Raw genomic sequence first — 16,579 nt, forward strand, 5'->3', positions numbered from 1 at the left:
TATTCACTGATCAGTCGGCTTCTGAGACAGATCCATGGATCCAGTCCACATTTCACTGCACGGTAGTACTTCAGAGGGACTATTGTGCGACAGTGAAAAAAATCATGTTTTCAATAATTATTAAATTATATGGAGATGTGCTTACATTAAAAATGTTAAGGGAAAAAACAGTATGAAAAATTGCAAACTATATTATTTCAGTCCTAAATGTGTGTGTGTGTAGCACCAAAATCTAAATCTAAGTAGTACCTTCCTCCAGGTGATAGGTTATGGGTAATTTTGTGTCCTCGTTTATACTTGTCTGAATATCCTGAACTTTTGTAATGAGACAGAACTGCTGGGGCGCCTGGGTGGCTCCGTCGGTTAAGCACCTGCCTTCGGCTCAGGTCCTGATCTCAGGGTCCTGGGATTGAGCCCCATGTCAGGCTCCCTGCCCAGCAGGAAGTCTGCTTCTTCCTCTCTCTGCTTACGTTCTCTCTCTGTGTGTCTCTCAAATAAACAAATAAAACCTCAAGAAGAAGAAGAAGAAGAAGAAGAAGAAGAAGAAGAAGAAGAAGAGAAGAAGGAGGAGAAGGAGGAGGAGGAGGAGGAGGAGGAGAAGAAGAAGAAGAGGAAGAACTACTGCTGTGATCGTCAGAAAATTTACATGAAAAACTATTTTGGGGTGCTAAAAAAAATACCAGAATTTCTGAGAACGGGCTTTAGTTTCTCTTCACAGTTAAATAATGAATCAAGAAGTGTAGATGGGAAAGATTTGCAAGAAAAACAATTACCCCAAGGATTGGGAATAGAGGCCAGATGTTCAAACTAGAAAGGGCCGTGCCTGAGAGGGTGTTTAAAAGAGCAGATGTAAGGCATTCACTTGGCACACTGGACCCTACTTTCCATTGAGGTCAGTTGTTCTCACAGAAAGGATTCACACTAGACTGAACTAGTGTGGACAGAAGATCTGATGCCTCCAGAAGAGAAAACGGAGAAGAGCTGTGACCCCAACAGGTAGAATTTCTGGATTGGAGAGTTTCAAAGTTACTGTGGAAAAGCACCAAGGAGAGCCTTCTTTCTGACAGTAACCCTAAAAGGTGTGTTGTTTCCTATCAGCCCCTTCTGGGCAGGGCCTATCAGCAGCACCAAATGCGCGAGATATAGGCCCACCTTGAGGTGGCATCTCCCCAGCAACCTGCGTGAGCCAATCATATCACTCACAGTGGAAACCTGCAGCTCCAGATAATGTCACTTGGCCCCAAACACTGTACAGCCCGTGCCTTTCCTGTCTTCCTGAGAAAGTTAAGGTTGAGCTGCTGAGCCTGACCCTTAGCAGGCCTTTGGAATTCCCCCCTACACAGACTAGATAAGGGATTTTTTTTTTTTTAATTGGAAACTAACGAGTTCATTTCCCAATCCCTTATTTGGTGCACAGATCTGTCTATTTCGCAGAGATTTCAGCTCTGCAAATAAGCTGGAGCTGGAGCTGGAGCTGGAGCTGGAGCTGGAGCTTCCCTCAGAAAAACCGCTGGTTGGAGGTGGTCAACAGAAATCTCAACAAAACATGAACAAGGCAAGTTCTTGCTGAGACTCACCCAAAGAAAATCCCAGAGGAGAATGCTGAGCACTCATTTCAGGATGAAGCTGCAAGAGCAGAGAAGTATTTGTACCACAAATGAATACCGTCCATTGACCAAGAGAGGCAGAAGGATTCTCCCAACTGCTGCAGCCCCCAGGATGAGAATCTGGCTCCTCCCGAGGTCGCTTCCTCTCCTGATGCTGTTCTCAGCCCTGCAGACACCCACCGGGTGTTCTGAGGTAGGGCACAATTGAGGAGGTGATTCTTTATGGTCAGTGCCCCACTGGAGCGCTTTCCTGGTGACAACCTTTAAGTGACTTTTAGTCACTTGGGATCTGATTTCATTCAAACATTTTTTTAAAAGACTTTTTATTTTATTTATGTGACAGAGAGAGAGAGAGAGAGCACAGGCAGGGGGAGCGGGAGAGGGAGAAGCAGGCTCTCCACTGAGGAGGGAGCCCGATATGGGACTCGATCCCAGGACACTGGAATCATGACCTGAGCCAAAGGCAGGCACTTAACCGACTGAGCCACCCAGGCGCCCCTCATTCAGACATTTTAACCAATAATGCTAGTGAAGGGGGCACCTGGGTGGCTCAGTCTGTTAAGTGTCTGCCTTTGGCTCAGGTCATGATCCCTGGGTCCTGGGATCGAGCCCCGCATCGGGCTCCCTACTCAGCAGGAAGCCGGCTTCTCCTTCTCCCACTCTCCCTGGTTGTGTTCCCTCTCTCACTGTGTCTCTCTCTGTCAAATAAATAAATAAAATCTTAAAAAAAAAAAATAATGCTAGTGAAGGGTGTTGAAAACAATTCTTAAAAATTGAGGAATTCTTTAGAGTTTATAAATTTGGCGTTAATGGAAGCTAGAGGCATAATGTTATTTTCTTGATTCTCCATAAAATTTAGAACATTGCTTCTGTAGGACAAATGATGCAAAATAAAGTCTATTTGGCTTTCGACCGTTTCATAGGGATCAACTCAAAAGAAGTATTATAATTTAAAGATCTATATAATGAAAAATAATCTACTGTTAAGAGATAACAGAGTACATACTTGAGATCTAGTAATACAGTAAAGTGTTTAGAGCTCACAAGACGTAACAGAACATGATACGATTGATTTTGTTTTGTTTTGGCTTAAATAGATTCTGTAGACCTATTTGTAAACCTTCTGTAAAGAATTATTGGTAAAGATCATTTAAGCAGTCTTAAAAATCTGTTCCATTTTGCACACACCTAGATGTCTTCTCATCATAAATAACAGTAAAACACCAAAATGGCATGTTTTTGAGTTTCAGCTGCAACATCTTTGACACTGACCGGATGGAATCTTATCTCCTAATATAAGGAGTGCTGTTTATTAGAAAAGCATCGTTTCTTTGCCAAGAAGAAAACATCTTGGAATTTAGATAGTTGAAATCATGGCTCTGAAAAACAGACTGATGATCCTTAATGAACTTGTATTCAAATCTCTAACTTCAGTTTAATATGGACTAGATATAATAAGTAACCTTCAATTGACTACCCATAGGAAATTATCTTTTTCCCACTCCTGGCACACTCCTGAGCACTTTACCATTCCCCTGGTGGTGGGCAAATTTAGTTGATTGGTAACATCAGGAATAATAACTGGGCATTCTGAGTTTGACTCTGCTCTTTTTCCTCCTGGGAGTTAGCCTGAAAGAAAAGGACACGAGCTCTGTGCTCCTCCATGACAAGAATCTTATCTTTGGGCAGGCCACAATCCAATACTGTCTGCAGCTCAGTGGGCAAGTCTGCCTTGTTCTGGGGTTTACTCTTAACAAATCTACTTGCCATCAGACCCAAAGATATGTGCCCCAACAATTCAGCAGTAAAGATGATATTTTAACCTTCATACATGCTCTTTTTTTCCTCAATTTTTAAATCAGATCCTGGTCAGAAGAGAGGGCTCTTATTTACTGGGGACCCCTAGGGACAACCCAACATTACTCATCACTGAAGTTTTTTCGTAAATAAAGTTCAGAGACTTAATACAAGTTTTAGGTATTCATAAAAGAGATCTTCCTTAATACCCATGACAGGATGTGAAGGGGGTCAGTAGAGGAAACAGAAAGTACACATAAACTTTAAGATTATAATTTTTTTTCTTCAAAGTACTATGCAAAAATACTGGTTTTGGTTATACAAGAAGGGTCACTTCCTCCCTGGGGAGGTGAGGTTTTTTTTGAGCTTTTAGTAATAGTTATCAAACCAAATTCAATCTCTGGCACAGGTCCTGATGCAGGAAGTACTAGGACAGGGTAATGATTATGAGTGAAACTTATTTCAGCACATAAGTTTTGAGAAGAAGACTTGGCTTTATGGAGGATAGCAAGTCAGGCACCGGATCCACCATCTGATTTGAAAAGTTAAAGTCAAGATTTTTCTTTTCTTACAGGTTGCAGTTAACATTGACTTTGACTTGACACCAGATTCCTTTGATGATCAGTACCAAGGCTGCAGCCCACAAGTCATGGAGAAGCTAAGTCAAGGGGATTATTTCACAAAAGAACTAGAAGCACATGGAAATTACCACAGGGTCTGGGCGAATGCCCACTTAACCTGGCTGAACAGAGGAAAAGATCTCCCCAAGAACATGAATATTACACATGCTGTGGCCATCTTGGTTTATACATCAAACAATAGTGTCCGCGCAGACTTCACTAAAGCCATGGCCAGTGCTGGGAAGTCTCCGCAGCCGTATAAACATTCATTCCGTTTCAAATACCTGCACTACTACCTGACCTCAGCAATCCAGCTGCTAAGGAAACAAATGGTCATGAAGAATGACTCTCTGTGTTTTCAGGTGCATCACGAGATGAAGGATATCTATTTGGAAGCCTACAGAGGTGCCACCATCCGATTTGGCCAATTCCTCTCCGCCTCCCTCCTGAAAGAAGACGCACAGGAGTTTGGGAACCAAACTCTATTTACCATATTCACCTGCCTGGGTGCACCTGTACAAGAAGTCTCTCTCAAGAAGGAGGTCCTGGTCCCTCCCTATGAGTTGTTCAAGGTTGTAAATGTGAGCTACCACCCGCGAGGAAATTGGTTGCTGTTGCAGTCAGCTGGGAACGTGAGCACATATAACTGTCAGCTGCTAAAAGGTATCCTATTATCGATCTAAATGGAATCTGCTCTTTATCAGGATCACAGGCCACTATTCTTTTAAAAAAGTTATTTTTCTGAGTGGGCTTACTGGGGAAAGGCCAAAAACATGGAAATTGGCCTTCAGAAGTAGTGGAACTGACAGATTAGAGAAGACCTGCCTTATTTCTTGGTTTCCCTCCCCTTCTTTCTCCTCAACTACCTCTAGAAAAAATGTGTTTCTTCAGCGGCACTAATATGTGGGACATTCTAGACACAGAGAGTAAACCTCTACTGAAAAAGATAGCACATACTTTTTTTTTTACTTTATTTTATTTATTTTTACCTTCACCCTCAAACTCGGTTTTGTTTGGGTTTTTTTTTTTTTTGGTTTTTTGGCTTTTTGGCTTTTTTTGTTTGTCATGGTCATTACAGGAATAAGGAGTGCTGTGAGTAAAGCAGGAGGCATGATTTATTCATTCACTCTTATCTATTACCCATCTTCTATGTTCCAGGAACTGGGATGGGAGGCATCAGGTGATATGAAATGAATAAAGCAAAATCACTATCCCAGGAAGAGTTTTAGTCTAATGAGAAACGGAAATATGAGCAAATGTCCACACTCAAAAGCACTAAGCAATATACCAGATGTTTAAGCAATGGTTTTGGCTTCTCAGTGTAGGAAGCTACTCATTCTCTCTGGAGAAAGTGAGAAAGTCTACACGATAGAGGACCCCATGGGACTTGAAGTAAGAATGGGGGTTTTCAGTGAAAAAGAGAGGAAAAGTCATTCCAAGCAGAAAACAGCATATGCTGAATCACAGAGGTTTCAAATAGCCAGTGTCTAGGGAATCTTCGTAATTCTGGATGGCTAGAATATAGGAGGCAAAAGACACAGGAAGAGGCGAGGAGTAGAAAAGGAATAGGGGAGCAGCACCTGGGTGGCTCAGTCCTTAAGCGTCTGCCTTCGGCTCAGGTCATGATCCCAGGGTACTGGGATCGAGCCCCGCATTGGGCTCCCTGCTCAGCGGGAAGCCTGCTTCTCCCTCTCCCACTCCCCCTGCTTGTATTCCCTCTCTTGCCCTCTCTCTCTCTCTGTCAAATAAATAAATAAAATCTTTTAAAAAAAAAGAAGAAGAAGAAGAAGAAAAGGAATTGGGAATTGATTGGGGTGGGGAGACTTCTGACAGGCCAGATGGTTAAAACTCTTGTATTCCATGCTAAGGACTTTCAAACTTCATGCTGTAGATATTGAGAAGTCATTGGAAGTTTTTAAAGAGTGGAGCATCAATGAGATCAGTATTTTAGCAAGAGCTCTGATGATATTGTGAAAAATGAACTGAAGTGGGAGAAATTGGAGACATCACAGAACAAAAAAATATTAAGATCTTTTTTAGAAAAATATGTGGCCGGCTCCATTCCATCCCTGTACGTTGCCAGCCAGAGTCCCTGCACAAAATGGTAGTTCTGTGGCAAGTGCCTGGGCCCTGTTTGATTTAGAAGGAAGATCGTCCTTATCCACGTGTGCATGTGTTCACACTCACACTTAACTGTAATATCTACCTTCGAAATATCACTGAATCTTTCTCTATTCCATCATTACTGCTACTGTTAATAATTCAGGCTATCAGCATTTCTCAGCATTTGGGGGCTGCAGTGTTACAATGATCCTAAAATTGGCATCCATGCTGAGGTCTTGGGCCTGCTTACTCTGGCCTATCTGCAAACACAGACCAGCTGAGAGGTGACCTATCAATACTTTTATCTCTTCCTGCCTGTCCGCAGAAGTGTGGCAGGCAGCAACATGAGTGAAATGAGTATCTGTTCCACAGAACCAAGAGATTAGTGTTTGCAGAGGCGAATGAAAAACTAGAGTATGAAGCAAACAGTGAGATTTTAACACCAAACGAGAACATTCATAGCCAGATTCCAGGGTTCTTTGGAACTACATTGTTGTTTCATCCTCATCAGGATGAAGTTGAGACAGAAAAACTTTTCTACTGGGTTGATGAACACAGTAAAATACATTAAGTAAAATGTTGTAGAACATTTACATCAAAGGGTAGGAAACTGAGAAAAAGGAGTATATAATAGAAACTTTTTAAAAATATTTTATTTATTTATTTGATAAAGCACAAGAAGGGGGAGGAGACAGAGGGAGAGGGAGAAGCAGGCTCCCTGGGGAGCCTGATGTGGGGCTCAATCCCAGGACCCTGGGATCATGACCTGAGCTGAAGGCAAATGCTTAACGGACTGAGCCACCCAGGCTCCCCTATCATAGAAACTATTACCCATATTCTCTACTCCGTAAGTCTCAAAGGAAACTATTTCAAGACCGTCCCCACCAAACTAATGATCTTTGCTTTCCTGTCAGGAAGCTACTCAAACACAACTTGGAGTTAAGGCTTAGCTGGAATAGCCATGCACATTGCTAGACTCTGGAAGCTTGGCTGGTCTTGACTGGATATTTGAAATCACAAATCATACTTAAGGGAATCAGTAATCTTGTATTGCTCTGTAAGCTCTTTGTAGGCAGACATGTGACTACACAGTATTTAAGAGTCTGGCATGGAATCCTGGCAGTTTGATCCCAGATCCACTCTGTCTGGATTCCTATCCAACTTGTGCAATTTTTCAGCTGTGTTCTCAGTCAGTTGCTTAAACTCCCTTTGTTTCTTCAACTATGTAAGGAGCATCATAATAGAGCCCCTGAGGGCTCTTGTGAAACTAAACTAAACTAAACTAAACTAAAAACTAAACTAAACTAAACTAAACTAAAACTAAAACAAAATAAAATACTAAAGTATTTCTACAAGACCTAGCATGTGATAAATGGTAAGCAAGTGTTAACCAATATTAACTTTAGTCTCCTGACACATAGAGGTGATCAATCTACATTTGTTGAAAAAAATCTATATTTGTTGAATGAGTGAATAAATGAAGCATTCTCTTTTAATACTTCCAAGTGATCTGGTCTTTGGGTCAGATGACCAGATAACTCAATTGACTAAAAACAGTTTTGATATTTACCAGAAAGAGAAAATATTCTAGAAAGTTCAACCCCTAGTCAAAAATAAGGAGCTATAGCCACGATATGACTAATTTAGAATGTGGTCGTTTGCAATGTGAGTTACTACATCTAAATTTTTCCTAGAAATTCACCACTGTGCAGTGTTGGGAAGAGATTGTAAATGGCAGGAAAAAAACGACCCCTGGTCGTAAAGGGTGATATTTTGGTCAGAGACATTGCAGGGTAGGCCAAGAGCTGGAGTTGGGAGTTTCTTCCCAGCCAGCACAACTACAAAACTATTCAGAAGATTGAAAGAGGGAGAAGAATCAGCTCAAGCTGCAGGGATTCCATTCTTCCTTTGACTCTGTTGGCTCTGGCTGAACGTTGCAGAGAAGGCTGCTCCATCCTCTGGTTCTGCTTTCCCTAAACCTCATATGGAAGCCAACTAGGGAAGCCTCAAGGCTGCCATTGGCTGGTTGATAGCACAGGCAAGTTAGTTGAGGACAAAAAGGCTGTATCATCTTGAGATAAACACAACCAATATCCACCTATCTCTACTGATTACAAACAAAAAAAAGTTTGATTAACTTCATGATGCTTTCAGCTATTCACTGCAGTGGTGTTTGTTTGTTTTCTCAATAAGTAAGCTATTTCTGAAACTTTCTTTAAGTCATTTCTGTTAACTGACTAATAACACTTTACTTATCCCAACATCCTGGAGCAGTATTGGGTTGATCCATACATGAACAATGGGAGGAGGGAAGTGGTGTGTTTTTCTTTTCTGGGAGTCCTTCACTGGAAGGGAGTAAGATCAATGGACTCTCCCCAGACCTGCTTTTCTAGCTAACTGCTATTTTGGGCCATCAACCTCAGTCTAGGGATTCCCAGATGGTATTCTAGAGGACTGATATCTAATTCCTCATGAAACCAGAATCCTCTCAGGAAACTGTTTCTTATCCCTTCATTTTTTTCCCCAGGCAGAAGCCACAAGCTATTCTACATCTAAAAAGTCCTCTGAGCCAATGACTTGTTTCCTCTCCTGTTCCCTCTTAATCTGACAGACATCATATTTGAAAGACAACATGAAGACCTTTAAAATTGGTCAGCCAGGGGCGCCTGGGTGGCTCAGTTGGTTAAGCAACTGCCTTTGCTCAGGTCATGATCCCAGAGTCCTGGGATCGAGTCCCACATCGGGCTCCCAGCTCAGCGGGGAGCCTGCTTCTCCCTCTGACCCTCTCCCCTCTCATGCTCTTTCTCTCTCTCTCTCTCTCAAATAAATAAAATCTTTAAAAAAATAAAATAAAATAAAATTGGTCAGCCAGGACACCATAATTCTCCCAATGAAAAGATAATAGATTAGAGAATATAGCTTCCCCAGCCCCTCGATTTATTTCAGAATTGGTTCTGTTAACTTGTAACTACAGTTCTCAAGTTCAAAGAGTACCGAGGAATCTGTCACGTTCAGAGTTAAAAGGAATTGGTAGCATAATATATTTAAGGAAGGGCAATGCAAAAGAAAAATTGTTTAAGACATTCTACACTAATGGCTCTCCCTTCTAATTCTTCTCTCATCCCTTTCGTGACCTATACTGGTTACCATAGAAACAGATGTTTTCATGCCCGTTGAAAGACTCAAAATATGTTACGTTAGTTATTTGTCCTTAAATGTTGTTTTGTTCAGGAAAATAACCCGTGCCAAAAATCTGTAAACACACAAATACATACTCTGTTCTGTATCACTGGATTCACAAAGAAGGATTTATTTGTTAAAATGTTTCACATAATCAAAATTCTTAAGCATGTTTCTAGAAAAAATACAGTCAGCTTTTGTAGGAAGCCTGGTTTTACATGTTAACTGTGCCAGTTACTAGCAGTGAGAATGTGGGCAAAGGCTTAGTCCTTGTGTGTCTCCATTTCTTTACATGTAATATAGGGGAGAAATGTAATGAAACCTCCCTTCTAGGATTCCGGTGAGGATAAAATGACTTACGCATGTAAAAGCTCTTAGAACAGATTCTGACACTCGTAAGTACTCAAAATTGGCAGGTACTATTACTGTTACATATTATTTATTTATTAATTTCCTGTTTTCCTGGTTTTTTTTTACTCTGGGCTTTATCTCAAACTAGTCTTCCCTAGTTGTGGCATCACATTAACCTTGAAGTAGAGTGTCTGACTCAGCCGAATGGATGAAAGAGGGACACCTGAGTGGCTCATTTGGTTAAACGTCTGCATTCAACTCAGGTCATGATCCCCGGGTCCTGGGATAGAGTTCCGCATCGGGCTCCCTGCTCAGCAGGAAGCCTGCTTCTCCCTCTCCTCCCCGCTCGTTCTCTCTCTTGCTCTCTTTTGCTATCTCTGTCTCTCTCTCAAATAAATAAATAAAACCTAAGAAAGAAAGAAAGGGAGGAAGGAAGGAAGGAAGGAGGAAGGAAAGAAAGAAAGAAAGAAGGAAAGAAGGAAAGAAGGAAAGAAAGAAATAGAAAGAAAAAGAAAGAAGGAAGGAAAGAAAAAGAGGAATTGAATGAATCTAGGAGGCCACATGGCATGGTGGAAAGAGACTAGACTTTGGAGCCAGGAAGGGCTGGGCATATATGTTAGTAGCTATGTGGCCTCGTATAAATGACAACCTAAGAGCCTGTTTCTTCATTTATAAAGTGGAGGCAAAGGGGAATATTGTGGCAGTCCCTGGCGTCCACCCTCTCAAACACAATTGAAAAACTCTGGGAAAGCACTTTGCACATGGAAGTGGGATAATAGTTTAGTTTAGAAGCACAAATGTGAGCTTCAGTGATATTGACGGTGAAGAAAAAAACGAAGAGATGGAAGAAACAAAACTTATCCTTGTTTGAGCGCCAACTGGTTCCTAGATAACTCTCTAAAGAGTAACACTCATTAATCTCCACATTTGACAGAAAGGGGCTCTAAAGCATTTGGAGTATTTGCCTCCAAATATCAGATTAACTATATATACTGCATATCAGTTTTAGCTTTTTCTGCTTTTTTCAAGGGATTGAGTATTTCTTTCTGAACAATCTGATATAATTCACAGATTCAGAGTTCATGAAATACAGGGTGTAATAATTATGTATTTCTCCCCAAACTGTATATCCTAAGGCAGCAATGACCAAATTTAGGTTATGATCCACACAAAAAATGATACTTATGTAGCAAATTTCATTCACAGAAGGTTTTCACACACATTATCTGTTTAATTCTTACAACCACTCTGTACATTGGTTACTGACCCCACTATACTGATGTGAATACTGAGGTTGAGAGAGGTTACATGGTTTGTATGAGATTATTCAGCTTATAAATGTCAAAAGTGAGACCCTTTCCCATGTTTCATGACAAAAAGCCCAGGACAGTGTTCTCTACAGACTGCTTTCAGGAGATTAATTTGTTCAAAAATATTACTAAGAACCTACTATTAGTCTCAATCCTCTGTGACTGTGACTACATTGTAACTCACTTCACATACACATAAACATACAAGTACACACACGCATGTAAAACAAGACAATCATTCACCATTTCACATGCTGTTTGACTCTAGTGTTTTTTATTCTAACCCATTTTATCACATTATTACAGTGATGGTCATGATAAAGCATTAATGCATCACAACCTCCGATTTGAAAAATACTAGGATCAGAGGGAATAAAAAGCATTGAATAGATAGTCTAGAAGGAAAGTAAAAACAAATACAAAAGTAAATTTAATGTGAGTTTTCCTTAAATGAAAGATTTCGTAGATTGCATTTAATTCACAGATGTTTTTCATTTATTCACCTACATAAAGATACTGTCTGTGTAAAAATAATGATAATAATGATAAAGCATGAGGTAGAAATGTTAAAGACTATAAGAGAGAAAAAGTGGGCGCCTGGGTGGCTCAGTTGGTTAAGTGACTGCCTTCGGCTCAGGTCATGATCCTGGAGTCCCGGGATCGAGTCCCGCATCGGGCTCCCTGCTCGGCAGGGAGTCTGCTTCTCCCTCTGACCCTCCCCCCTCTCATGTGTTCTCTCTCTCTCTCTCTCTCATTCTCTCTGTCTCAAATAAATAAATAAAATCTTTAAAAAAAAGAGAGAGAAAAAGTAACAAGAGAGGAAAGAAAAGTTACTTTAACCTGAGAAAATAAAATGAAAGTAAGCTTTTTTAATATCCTAGTTATTATGAAGGGGGCTGAAGAGGTGGTTTTGAAGGATGAGTATGATTACAAAATGGTAATGTCCATATATTTGTCCTTATTTGAGCATCAATCATTATAGTAGCCATGAAGTACAGCAAAGGGGAATGGTAGGGACTGTAGTATTTCCAACAGTCTTGAGATGAGATGCTCTCATTCTACAGATGAGAAAGCTCAGGTCCAATGAAAGTAACGAACATAAAGGTCAGCTAGGGACAAAGCTTCAAAACCCAAGCTAATCACTTCCAATAACCATAATTTCTACCCACTATATTGTTTCACTGTCAATCAATATTCTCTGATAACTCTTCAGTAGAATCATATCCTGTTACAAAGTGAGAAAGGACAGAGACAGAGGTCCTTGTGATCTCAGCCTCAGTGAAGAGAAAACAAAACAAAAAATGTTTGAGAATTATTCTAATGAATGAGCTGTTCAAGTGGTATTAATGGTCTCGAGGTCCCTGTGAGAATTCAGATAATACAATTTTAGCAGGAACTTTGACAAAAGCTTAGAAATAGGTATGTACTATTAATTTTCCTTATCTACTCTTATTAGTGAAAATGGATTTTAAATAGTTTGTATATATAGAATTCCAAGAAATTCCAGGAAACTCAAAGGATTCTATGCGTTATTATGTGAAAGTAATGGGAAAATATTTCTCCATCGTCTGGTCATCCTATCAAGCAATATATTCAAATATTGAGGCAATCACAGAATTGAATGCCTTCCTACTCCCAAACATCTTTTCTATCCTAAATAGTCAGGGAAGGCTAGTTGGAAAGGAGATCCCACTCTTTAGAGCATTTTGCAATATGTGAAGAAACAATACTGTGGCTAAAAAGATAGAGTTGAGCCAGGCTGCCTGAGTTGGAATGCTGCCTTCACTGCATGCTAGATGTGCGATGTTCGGTAAGTTTCTACACGTCTGTGTCACCGTTTGATCAGCAGAAAAATGAGGATAATGAGAACAAATACCTCATAGATTTCCTGTGAGGATTAAATGAGCTAATTGCTAGCAAGTGCTTAAAACGCACACAGCATGGAATAAGTTGCTAATCAATGTTAGCTTTCATAATGGTGATGAAGATGATGATAATTAAAATAGGGATACCAGTGATGGTGATGGTGCCGCTGATGACAATAAAGATGGAAAATCAGGAGAGCTCACACACCGACTACCCAGGCAGGTAACCTGGAGTAAATCTCTGAACTTGTTGGTGCTGTTTCATCTGCAAAATAAACAAGCTGAGTTCTGTTGGTTAGAAAAAATTCTAAGAGGATACTTTTTTCAAAGTAGCTAACTTCAAATATTTTTATTAGGAATTTTCTAAGTTAAAAAAAAGTGAATCAAAGGAGAAATAAGGTAGTTTTTAAAAAAATAAACTCTGCTACCTAAAAGTTCTCTAACTTTGTGTTCGTTTTGACAGGTTCCAGCAAAAAGTACAACCCTGCTCCCGTGGTTATTGCTTCTCTCTCCTTTTTGACCAGTGTTGTCATCTCTTCCAAAAGTGGAGTATAAAGGAACCTTGTGGTTTTGCTTTCTCTGTGCCCTTTTGCTTGATGCCAGTCAGAGGCAAGCGGAATACCCTCGGGGAATCACTCTGCCCAGTTATCAACTGATGCAGCGCTTGGCTCAGCCCGCTGCCTGTGAGAGGACCTAGAACGCAGTATATCTCTTCTCCATGGACACAGAGATTCATCCTGGAATAGAAAAGGACCCAATCAGAGCTGGTGAGATACAGTCATGGTAATGTTTTGGAATTGGGATTGGGAATGGGGTGTGGGAGCCTTTTTACTGAGTGGAGATTGATGAAAGCAGAACGAGTATGAGCCTACAACTGCTAGCAGCTCTCTTGCCACCAGTAGGGGAGACTCTATCTCCTTGAGAATGGAGTGAACACAATGAAGGAGGAACTGGAAAATGAAAAGAAACAGTCTGATGAGAGAATATGAGCCCCTAGATCCAACTGTGCCTGAAACTGGAATCCTGGGCTTTTTAAAAACTACATAAATCAGTAAATTGTATATTTGCATAAATAATTTGAATTAAATTTCCTATCTCAAGCAATCAAAGGAGTTATGAATGCTTCTTTTTTTTATTTAGCAATCCTAAATAGGAACAAATCGAGAAGCTTGAGTTCGAAAGCACAGAAAAAAAAATCTTCATCAAATGGAAAAGCTTTGAACCCCAGAGAAATAATTAAAAGTGTAAATTTTCTTCAGAGATTTTTATCAGCATTCAACACCAAACCAGTGTAGACTCAGATAGGAGGAAATACGAAAACTTGAGAAATAAAAGGGAAAGTTAATAAAAGATGTTAGTGAAATCTCATTCACTGGCAGTAATGGGGTGCCACACATGTTTCTAAAATATTACAAAAGTTAGAATTTAAATTCACATGTTAATTTACAGAGGGACTTTATGGCAAATTAGATTTTAAGTCGTCATCAAAAGTTTAGGTACATTTATTAGGAAAGCATGCAGATGTGTGTGGATATAAAGGAGAAGATATGAGAGGGAAAAAAATCTGATAACCAAGCAAATATCAAAGATATATCGAGTACTTACTATGTGACAGTAATTAAATAAAAGGAAGTATAAATCACCAAACTTCAAAGCTGGGGATTTTCTCCAACTCCCTTCAGTTGTATACAATATAAATGGGACAATGGGAGTTGCCCTGATTTCCAAAGATCCGGACATTGGGCTAAACGGAGTGAAATTATGAAAGTCCATGCTACTTAGCCCCTCTGAGATTTGGGTAAGAAACAATGAAAGTGAAATCAGCTCATTTGACCCCAGTAGGACTTTCTAAAGGGACAGTGCCATGAGAGAAGAGACTCAGTGGGGAATTAGCTGCATATAATCCCCCGGTTGAGAATTCAGGCATCTAGTATATCATTCTTTACACGGAATTTTGAGAACAGGGCCAAGCTCACCTCTGTCACCTAGCTTACATTGGCCTCTATGCCTAATAAGGCAAGCATAAATTCTCCATGTTTTCATGGACACAGTTTTCATGATTTATTGCCCAGGAACATTGGCAGGTTAGCAGCTACTGAATAGAGTCTCATCGGCCTGGCTCTGCGAACAAGCTTTGTTGTGAGCTTTAGCGAAGCAATAGAAAAGCCTCCCAACATCTTGTGAATATTTTTTTTCTGTGCCATATAAATGCACTTACTGAGCCATACTATGTACAAAACACCTTGGGGATTAAAAGTTGAATAGTGTAAGCCAGATCTTCCATAGTTTACAATCTCTTGGGAGAAATGAAGAAAAGAACACAAGTCACAGAGGAAATACCAAAAGAAAGGGGAATATCAAGCCTTCTGTTCACGAGAGCTCAGAAGAACTTCTGAGGCAAGAGAAGAAGCCAGGAAGGCTTCAGGGAGGAGGCAGCATTAGCGCGAGGTCTTGGGACCCTGGGGTGGGAACAAGGGGTGAGAGGAAGAAGTCAGCGTAGGTGTGTGTCAAGCGCTTAGTGCTGAAATGCATGCAAATAATAAGCGCTTTGAGTTTAGAGAAAAGCGAGATCCCTCTGCTATGATCCCTCTCAAAGCTGGATACAGCTTTCTACTGGAAATGAGGCTCAAGGGAGGGCTTCAGATGGAAAAAGGAGAGCTGAGTAGAAAAGAGACAGGGGATATAGGAATGATCAGTGTACACAAGGGTCAGGAAATAGATCTGGCAGAGAGAAGCTGTAATGTGGACTGAAGAAGAAAGAGCCACCCAATCAAGCTAAAAGGACAGCCTAACGCATTGGATCTCCATGAGAAATCAGTCTTCTGAGTAAGACATGCTTGATAGGTGATCTTAACGCATGATCCCAGCACCTGGAGCACCAATGTCCCTTAAGAACACATTAGAAATGTGAACTCTAGGGCCTGATCCCAAATCTATAAAATCAGAAACCCAGAACCTGTGTTAAGAAGCCCTTCAGGCTTGTGACTTATGGGATTATGATCTGTAAAGGAATAACCAGGTTTTTGAAAAGATAACTTAATTCTTCCTCCTGTTGCTGCTTTATAGAACAAATCTCCAGAGATAGAAGTTATTCTCTTGAACTGTGTAGATTTGTGGGCTAAGGATGAATGTGCATACTTTGCATTCCCTCAGTCTCTCCCTAGAGTCCTAAGTTTTTGTGCAAAAAATCACGTGGATCATTAAAAGAGTTGACACTATAAAGTTGCAGAGTATTTATCTCCTATAGTAATTGTTATTAATGCTTCTCTCTTTTTTGTGTACACAAAAAAATACTTTGGCTTCATTTATTGTTTTATTTGTATCTTTACGATCCAGTGTTCTACTATGCCTATCTGATTGTCCCGAGGTCCCCTATTTGCTCTGACTTCAAAAAATAATAAATCCAGTGAAAGAAAATTTCTGTAAAGCTTGATTTACTTGGAGCACCAGGATTCTTGGCCTGAGTTTCTAATGATCTGAATCAAACTGACTTATACTTTATGAGCCCAGATCTTGATTTGGTAAAATTCAACAGACATTTTTTGAACTAGACGCTTTCAGAGACACCAACATGTACCAAATATTGGCAAGTGATAAAATGTGGGAAAAAAAGGTTATTACAGGTATTACAGGACTCCCTCCCTTCCTCCTCCCTCCCTCCCTCCCTTATCTTCTTGTAGTAAGTGCCCATGTGTTTTATTTTGTTGTGCTTTATGACAGTTCACTTCTTCCTCCCCACTATTGCT

The 16,579-nt window shown here is 40.3% G+C and overlaps 1 protein-coding gene across 2 annotated transcripts; it reads left to right on the forward strand.

Annotated features, from left to right (window-relative positions):
- Positions 1-907: 907 nt before the first annotated feature.
- Positions 908-16,250, forward strand: ART4 (ADP-ribosyltransferase 4 (Dombrock blood group)). Of its 2 annotated transcripts, none has more exons than XM_035028165.1 (3): positions 908-1,800; positions 3,979-4,687; positions 13,358-16,250. In XM_035028165.1, the coding sequence occupies exons 1-3, from the start codon at positions 1,600-1,602 to the stop codon at positions 13,528-13,530; spliced, it is 1,083 nt and encodes a 360-aa protein (XP_034884056.1). In that variant the 5' UTR covers positions 908-1,599; the 3' UTR covers positions 13,531-16,250. The 2 variants fall into 2 exon arrangements, with proteins under 2 accessions (XP_034884056.1, XP_034884057.1); XM_035028166.1 differs by having other exon boundaries at positions 1,153-1,800; positions 13,297-16,250.
- Positions 16,251-16,579: the final 329 nt, after the last annotated feature.

This window comes from Mirounga leonina, unplaced genomic scaffold, assembly GCF_011800145.1.
Source record: "Mirounga leonina isolate KUSES-001 unplaced genomic scaffold, KU_Mleo_1.0 Mir_201, whole genome shotgun sequence".
In the NCBI taxonomy this organism is placed as follows: domain Eukaryota; kingdom Metazoa; phylum Chordata; class Mammalia; order Carnivora; family Phocidae; genus Mirounga; species Mirounga leonina.